Genomic DNA, 8,067 nt, shown 5'->3' with positions numbered 1-8,067 from the left:
ATGACACATCATTTTGATGACTTAACTAAAATTAAAATAAAAACATATTTCAAATTATTATTAGTGATTTTCATTTTTCATTGTTATTATCTAAAAAAATATTTAATTTTTTTTTACTTTTTCTTATTAAGTTGCATTTAAATTAAATATTCTTAGAGTAAAATATTTATTAAATAAATATGCAACATTATTTTCGAGATATATTTTATTTGTAAAAAAGTCAATTTTTCCTATTTTATGTTGTTCAAATAAATRCATATCTTTTAAAGTTCTCTTTAAAATATTAACGAAATAAATTGTTATCTACAATTTTTTAATATTGTTATATTAATAAATACTTCAAAAAAATCTAATTAATTTAATATATTTATACGTCAAGTAAAAAGTTTTTAAACAAATATAATATATTCGTCAAGTAAAGATAATATTTTTTGGTAAAAAAATAGCAATTCTTTTTTTCCAAAAAACACATATTTTTTTTAAAATATTAGCGAGATAAGTTGTGTTCTACTAGTTTTATTGATATTGGTATATTAATGAATAATTTAGAATTTTTTTAATTCCTTTAATACATTTATTTAAAAAACATGTAAAATATCTAAATATTAAAATTAAAAAAATACAGTGTTTAATAAGAATTAGTAGATGTTATAATAAAATAATTTTGAAAGTACAACGATGTAGTAAGAAAGTCACATCACTATAGTACATGTGGATAGCCTACGTGGACAATGAGGTGGCATGAAAACCTAGTATAATGGGTAAATTTAAATCAAAAGGTTACCCAATGCTATAATGAGTAAATTTTTCAAAGTACAATGTCCTAATAAAAAATAATTTAAAAGTACATTGCTGTAATAAGAAAAACTAAAAATATAATGCTATAATAAAAAAATTTATAAAAGTAGATTGCTATTTTATGTATTTTGCCCCTATTAATTTTCAAATATTTTTGTATGTGGGCAGCCCAGCCTCTTCATCTAAGGCCCATCCCATCCTGATCCTACAGAAACAATCGGATAACCCACCCACCGGATCAACGTTCTTCTTGATTTCGGGAGGAAGATCATTTGAATGAAACTCATCCTCATTCATTTTCCCTCCTATTTTTCTTCTTCTTCGTTTGAAACAAGTTTGTTCGGTAAATCTTCTTCTATTTTTTTTTATTTGGGTTTATTTTCATATCGTAGGAATGTGATTGAAGTATGCTTTCTTGCTTTCCCTAATCAAGAAATAATATAAAACCAAAATTGAGATGAATTTGAACATCATTTCAACTTCCTGTTGATGCTTCATTCAAGTTCTACGATGAACATGAAAGATCTAAAATAAATGAGTTGGTGGTTTCCCACTTAAGAGCATCCCCAGAATGCTGTATTACTTTTTGGGCCCTTCCTACAATTTTAAAATAATTTCCTCATACGATGAATCGGTGATTACTCCCGCCTCTCAAAATACTTGACGCTCCCGCTTCCGGTCATCGGAGATTCCTGGACCCACAGCAGCCACTGCCGCTCCTTTTCCACAACCATTCTCACCTCTCGATTCTTACAGGTTAGGGCTTCAATTTTCAGTTTATGTTTTGAGTTTTGAAACTTTGAAATTGTTATATGAGTTATTTAGATTTAGATTTTGTGTTTTCTTTTAAAAACTTGAATCACTCTTTTGAATGTCATACTAATTACCAAATAAAACCAAAATATGATGAATTTATTCTTACTCTGTCCCTGTGACCTGTGAATCATCAATGGCTGAAAAGGGAGTAAGGCAATTTCAATTGGAATTTGGAATGAAAATAGAAACGGGCTATAGAAATTTTGGGGAAAAAGGTCCCACATGCCAAAAGTTGCTAAATTGCAACACCCTTTTGTCCATTTTGATTGTGCTCTTGCCTCTTGGATTGGAACAAGATAACGATGTACAATATGGGTTTGCTTTTTGCAACTATTTCCCTATTTCTTTCCTATCTTCATCTCCATTTTTTTTAAATTGGGATATGGGTTTTCACTCTTATTTGATTTTTGTTAACAGCAGTTGTTCGGATAAAAATGGAATGTGGGAACTCACCAATTTTTCTTATTACTCTTCTTTGATGTAGTTACATATCATGAATATAATTTCATTGTTTTTGCCGTTTATATTTCAATTGGTGCTCCCCCTCATGTAAATTTCTTGTTCAGCTCCTGGGTGGTTTGACACCGAGAGAGTTGTGCATCAACTCCACTAGTTAACGTTTGCCCACCAATTGTTTGATGAAATTCTTGGGAGGGATGTGTGGTCCTGGAAAATTCTTATTCCTGCAGACTAAGGAGGTACCTGCCGCTGTCATAATTCATTTTTTAAGGTTTAATGATTTTTTGATCTTAAAAGTTGGTTAATGTTTTCCTCTTTTTGTGGTTGAATTTCTGCTGAGTCTTGGCATGATTAGTTTAGTAGGCTGTACTTAGGCTAGAAAAGAGTGTTCTATCCCAATGCCAAGCATGCATTGTGGCAATCAATCAAAATAAGTGTTAATTTGTTGTAAATATAAGAGGTTTTTGGGTATAATCTCGATGTCAACCGTCATGACAATCAATGTCAAACTGAAGAAGCAGTAGAGACACAACTTAATGATGCCCAAAGTAAATTTGCAGGGTGAGTTTCTTTTCTTAAAAGTTCAGGCCATCCTATCCCTATTGTCCTTGAGTTGTTTAGTTGCAATTCATCTCATTTTTTTGGAACTGGCAGGTAAGAAAATGCTTAAACTGAAATATGGAATAGGTGAAAATGCCTAAAAGAAGGTTTTTATTCGGTTGAATCGTATGCATGCCAAGTTTGGCCAAGCTTTTACACTTTTATAGATTTACCTAATCAAATCATTCATAATTTACCGAATTCACGCACATTATGGACTCACGATTAAAATGAAGTTTTAAAATACCTTTCCAACTTCATTTTTGAATATTTAATCAAGACTATCTATATAATACTAATATATATGATTTTTCTCGTTGAATAATATAAAGAAAACATATATATGTATATATATATTTCTATATACGACATACAAAATTTGATGCATTATGTCATGCCTTGAAGAACGCCGTGGCGTGTAAGGCTTAAGGCTTGACCTCGCCTCTATGCCACGCCTCACGCCATTTAGAACCTTGGGTTTTAGTTGAAGAATGTTTTTGGCCAGAAGCCTAATTTGTGAAATAGCAACTATCTTTTAGAAGTTTAACCAGTTCATCATGCTCTATTATCTATTTCTTGGATGCTAGGCTGTTCACATATGCATGCAATTTAACTCATATTTAGCTAAATTTAAGTGCTAAACTTTCCTTTTCGTCAGGCTACATATCACTTCTTTCATTGAAAGAACAAAACACCATTTGCCTACCAGGGAATCTACAATACGTTGACTTTGTGAGAGCAAATTGATAGTGGTAAGCAACTCACTCTCAACAGTAAGTTTCTTCCTATGATACATGTGTTACTGTGTGTTCTCTCGGTTTGCTTAAACCTATAGGCAGGGTTTTAAAGCTCATAGCCCACCATCGTCTTTTAGTATTGGTTGCATATTCAATTTTGTTACAGTGCTTACTTTGCTCTATGTATACTTGAAACTTGTAAGGCTGGCTTTGGAAAGAAGTGACTTGAAGGAATCTGGACCAAAGTTTCGACTATTAACGAAATGCCCAACTTATCCTTGATTGTTGTGGAAGTGGCCATAAGATCAAAGTTTGCACTTGCACCATATCTACAAATCTACTAGAATAAAGAAACTTAATTCTTTCCTGATCAACTACAAAAATAAAGGCGAAAGAGACATATCCTAGAATAATATTTTGCATGTGAGTTGGTGGTGACATCAAGACTTACATAGTATCATTTTTTATACCCTATAACTTTTAAATACACGACTACAAAATGTTCATAGAGTATATTTGTATGGCAAGCATGAAATTGAAAAATAAGAATCTATTTATGTCTTTGAAAATTAGTGGATGATTTTTTCAAGCCATTATATCTGTCTTTTCATTACAAATGTACCATTCTACCGCTTAGTTTTGATGTGATTCATATCCATCTTAATGCATTATGAACTTGGTTTGTATGGTTAACTGGATAGAAATCAATTTGAATATTTTGATATTGGTTCATTTTTTCTCTATTCTTAGTTCTATTTGTTGTGTTTATACCAATGTTTGTGCATGGAAATTGTTTTTCATTCCATATTATGTTTAAAATACTATGTTTATGTTTTATTGACATATTATCTAGTGATGTTGGACATTACGTTTGCATTGTAAGACATTTTTGAGCTGAGCCCAAATGCCCAGCTACTTGGCTCCGCTCAACTTGTTAACACCCCTAGTCATTATGGCAAAAATAATTTTAACAAATTAAAAACCTTTAAGCCGGAATCAGCAAAACTGCAGTTTTGGTTGATCTCTCTCCCTGTTTGTGTGCCGGCAGAAATGGTTTATACAAGGAATAAGCTGAAGCTCAACAAACCACATAACAGAACGCTCGACCCTTCAACAACGATGAACATTTTCAAAACCCTAATCTCAGCCCTTGAATCTCCTGAGGTACATTGCAATATGGATTTTATTCAATTTGCAATTTAAGTTTGAAGTTTGTTTTAATTCCATTTCCAAATCTGAAAGGACTATCTTCTTTTTTTACAAATGCAAAATGACTTGTTTAACAATATTTTGAAATTTTTACTTTCTTGTTTGTTACAAGATACAATTCTTTCTACAGACTAGTCGATGTAGTCCAGATATTATTCTGTCATGTATAGTATGACCCTACTATTCACTAGCTGCTTCCAACTTTTTTTCCTTATATAATCAGGGTATCAAGTCACAACTCTTGAAAAGTTCATATTATTTGCTCATTCAATTATCTACAAAGCAACAACTTTGTTTAGGCAAAGGAGCTGATCTAAATGAGTTGTTCATGAAAACTAATGAAGGTGAAGTTAGGTTGAGTTTAAGAGATGTATGCACACTCTCCAATGTCCTCTTCAAAGATCTTCAAAGGAGGTTGAAGCAGTTGCACTCTTCGAAACATGATGTCTCTGCCACCCGATCTCTTGAACTCGAACAACTTAATCTATTGATAAGATGTTGCATGGTAACCTTGACCTTTCGTGTGCCGCAACAACATCTTTTAGACAGTGGACGAGTTCTTCTTCTAATATTCAAAATGTTGAGTTTACTTGAAGTAGCAGAAGGAGGCCATGGTAATGTCAATTTTAACAAGTCACTTTCATGTCAATGCATGTATAGTGGTGAGAATTATTCCGACTCCTTTGCCAAGGTTTCATCGTTATCATCCTTAGAGCTCTTTGAACCCTGCGTTCCTTTTATCACAGCAATCCTTCAGGTAATTTCAATTGCATCTTTTCCATTCTATAGTCAGGTTTCCCTTGGCTAATCAAATGGTTGATTTCTAAGATGAGTATTTGATCTTTGTTTTCTTGATTTCGATCTAGATTCCAGAGGGTTTACTTTTATGTAAGTAATATGCATCTTTTGCTGATAACCTGCGTGCATCTTTCCAGGTGGTCATAGATGAGCTATTGGTTCATAGTCGGTTGAGAAAGTATTTGCAGATTGTTGATTTTTTTTCTTCACCGGATGACCGTCTATTTAAGCATGGTGCTAGTAGTGGTGACTTTGGAGTAATGATGGAAATGATATGTTCTCATTTTCTACTGACAATCTCCGGTGAGGGGGCTCTTCAGGAATTTCTCAATAGAATAACATGGGTTCGTTCTAATAATTCCAAGTCTCTGGAAGTCAGTGTCATTGCAGCCAGAACATTGCTACAAACCCCCGTGGTGCTTTCTTCACCCAAGTTACTGCAGGCTCATATTGTTTCACTGGTTTCTGATGTAATCGGTGTTTGCATAGATATTGAAAGCATGACATCAGATCCTAGACTAATTGATTCTTACCTTTCGGTTTTTGAAAGCTCCGTTCTCTTGTACACCCAACACATGTCCATTTTGAAAACTGAGAAGAGTTCAACAGATGCTAAAGACATGCACAATGAAAGTTCCCACCCTTGTTTTGAACTTTTTATTGATCCCGATAAACGGCAGAAACTGAATCAGATGATAACTATGTTGAACGATTTATGGAATTCAAATCTAAGGAAAAGGTTTTTTAAGAGAAAGACTGACCTTGTAGCTTCCTCTATTGAATATATACACCAGAGCCTGTGCATGCTTGACATAGAATGCAGAGATGAAGCTTTATGGTTCTTAAGGTGCATGTTAGTGAGAGCTGCTAATGATGTCAACAATATCGAACTGCCTCTTAATGGTGATGCCGATCTGCAAGATATTTGTCTTCTAGCATCCTTGTTGATGCTAATTAGTAATTCATTGATACAAGCAGTTTGGTGTCTAAGATATGGTAGCGATCAACCGAAATCCCTAAAAGACTTATCCGAGTATGATTTTATTGTGGGAGTCATCAACTGCTTCAAAGAATTTAGCATCCGTCTTCCAATCCAAAAATTCTCCTATAACATGATGGAAGAAACTCATCCGACAACAAGTCATGAGGAGTCGAGGCTGATGCTTTTACATTTCTTAGGCTTGTTATCTTTGAGTTTTGATAGCGGGCTTGACTTTTTAGTAAAGAGTTGCATCTCGGTGATAATGGCTTTGACTAATCTGTTTATTCTTGAAGAGGGTAATATAGATGTCTTGATGTCATTAGTTGGTCCTCCTGGTGAAGGATCTCTTGTCATTTACAAAGAGGTATGTATTTACATTTGTTTAAAAAATTTCTCTCTTGTGCACAAACTGATTCCTAAAGATTGGTGCAGGCTCCAGTATCCCAATATCCTACGCTTAGGACGGCTGCAAAATTTCAAAAGATTCGGACACTCTATGTGAGGTAATGCATATGGGATTTTTCTGTAAGAAACTCTTACGTATTACCAGTGGCCGAAGACAAACTAATATATGTAATCTTTTTTGGGTAGTTCGTGAAGGTTCCTTCCGGACATAATTATGCCGTCACACATGTAAATAAATAGACTCGTATATCTTAAAAGAGTCTCCTTTATGTTAATCTTACATTTCTTTCTTTGTTAGAGAGAACCTTTGCTTAGATTTATGAGCTGTTGTGTTAAATAAGCAAGAAAAATAGGTGAGGGGTGTGTAATTATACAACCAGAAAAAAAGTGCTAGATTAAAGAGTGGTTAAACAGAATCTTTGAACCTAACGGCTTTAGTTTCAAGAGCTGATGCTAGTAGGAGATTAAAGCACCATTCAGCTCCGGTAGGGAGTTTGTACACGATTTCCTTTCACCGAGTTGTTACATTACTCAGCTGTCTTTTTGTGTTACTCAGCAATGCTTGTGCTGCAAACGAATCCATGGCAACAGAAGATGTGGGATCGGTTGCATTGAGCATGGAGTGTGCTGATCAAGAAACTTGCCGCGGGGAGATGTATCTGAAGATGAGATTGAAAGGGTCGCATGGTGTGGATGATTTCGATGATTTAGCCGACTTTGTAGAGTGCAAGAAGGGTAAAGATTACGACGATTGGTTAAAAAGTCGAGATAAATTCCGAGAGCGGAAATTGAGGAAAGGGGTGAAAAGAAGATGGGAGAAGAAGAAACAAGTATGGAGATCCATGAAAGGGAAAAGAGATGGTTAAAATCTATCTATAGCTTCCTTGTATTGTAGTAATTGTAATTTTTTTTTTATTTTATGTAATTTTTAAACTGTATAAAAACATTGATACTGATTAAAATTCTTTCTTGTCAAATTAATATTAAAAACTAAAATTGATTTTTCTTTGTTTTTCAGACAGCCATGTAATGTTCAAAGGGTACATCTATAAACTTGAAAGCTAATAAAGATTTAATTGGGCAAATCTTGTCTCGTATATGCTCAAGTATTTTATTAGATTACATATATATATATATATATATATATATATATATATATATGGGCCTAATCAAATAAGAATTGATTAGTTTGTGGTAACTGTGAGATTCAATCTCAATCACAAATAAATGGATAAATTAAAAAATTAATAATTATGGTAGTTT

The 8,067-nt window shown here is 33.4% G+C and overlaps 1 protein-coding gene across 1 annotated transcript; it reads left to right on the top strand.

Annotated features, from left to right (window-relative positions):
- Nucleotides 1-1,076: 1,076 nt before the first annotated feature.
- LOC112504409 lies at nucleotides 1,077-7,711 on the top strand. The gene is made up of 8 exons (XM_025108352.1): nucleotides 1,077-1,554; nucleotides 2,181-2,312; nucleotides 3,332-3,425; nucleotides 4,459-4,574; nucleotides 4,843-5,376; nucleotides 5,555-6,763; nucleotides 6,832-6,902; nucleotides 7,361-7,711. The coding sequence occupies exons 4-8, from the start codon at nucleotides 4,461-4,463 to the stop codon at nucleotides 7,668-7,670; spliced, it is 2,238 nt and encodes a 745-aa protein (XP_024964120.1). The 5' UTR covers nucleotides 1,077-1,554; nucleotides 2,181-2,312; nucleotides 3,332-3,425; nucleotides 4,459-4,460; the 3' UTR covers nucleotides 7,671-7,711.
- The last annotated feature ends 356 nt before the right edge of the window (nucleotides 7,712-8,067 follow it).

This window comes from Cynara cardunculus, unplaced genomic scaffold (assembly GCF_001531365.2).
Source record: "Cynara cardunculus var. scolymus isolate 2C unplaced genomic scaffold, CcrdV1 Un_Scaffold_5506, whole genome shotgun sequence".
Taxonomy (NCBI): Eukaryota; Viridiplantae; Streptophyta; class Magnoliopsida; order Asterales; family Asteraceae; genus Cynara; species Cynara cardunculus.
This window is presented reverse-complemented; position numbering and strand designations above follow the sequence as displayed.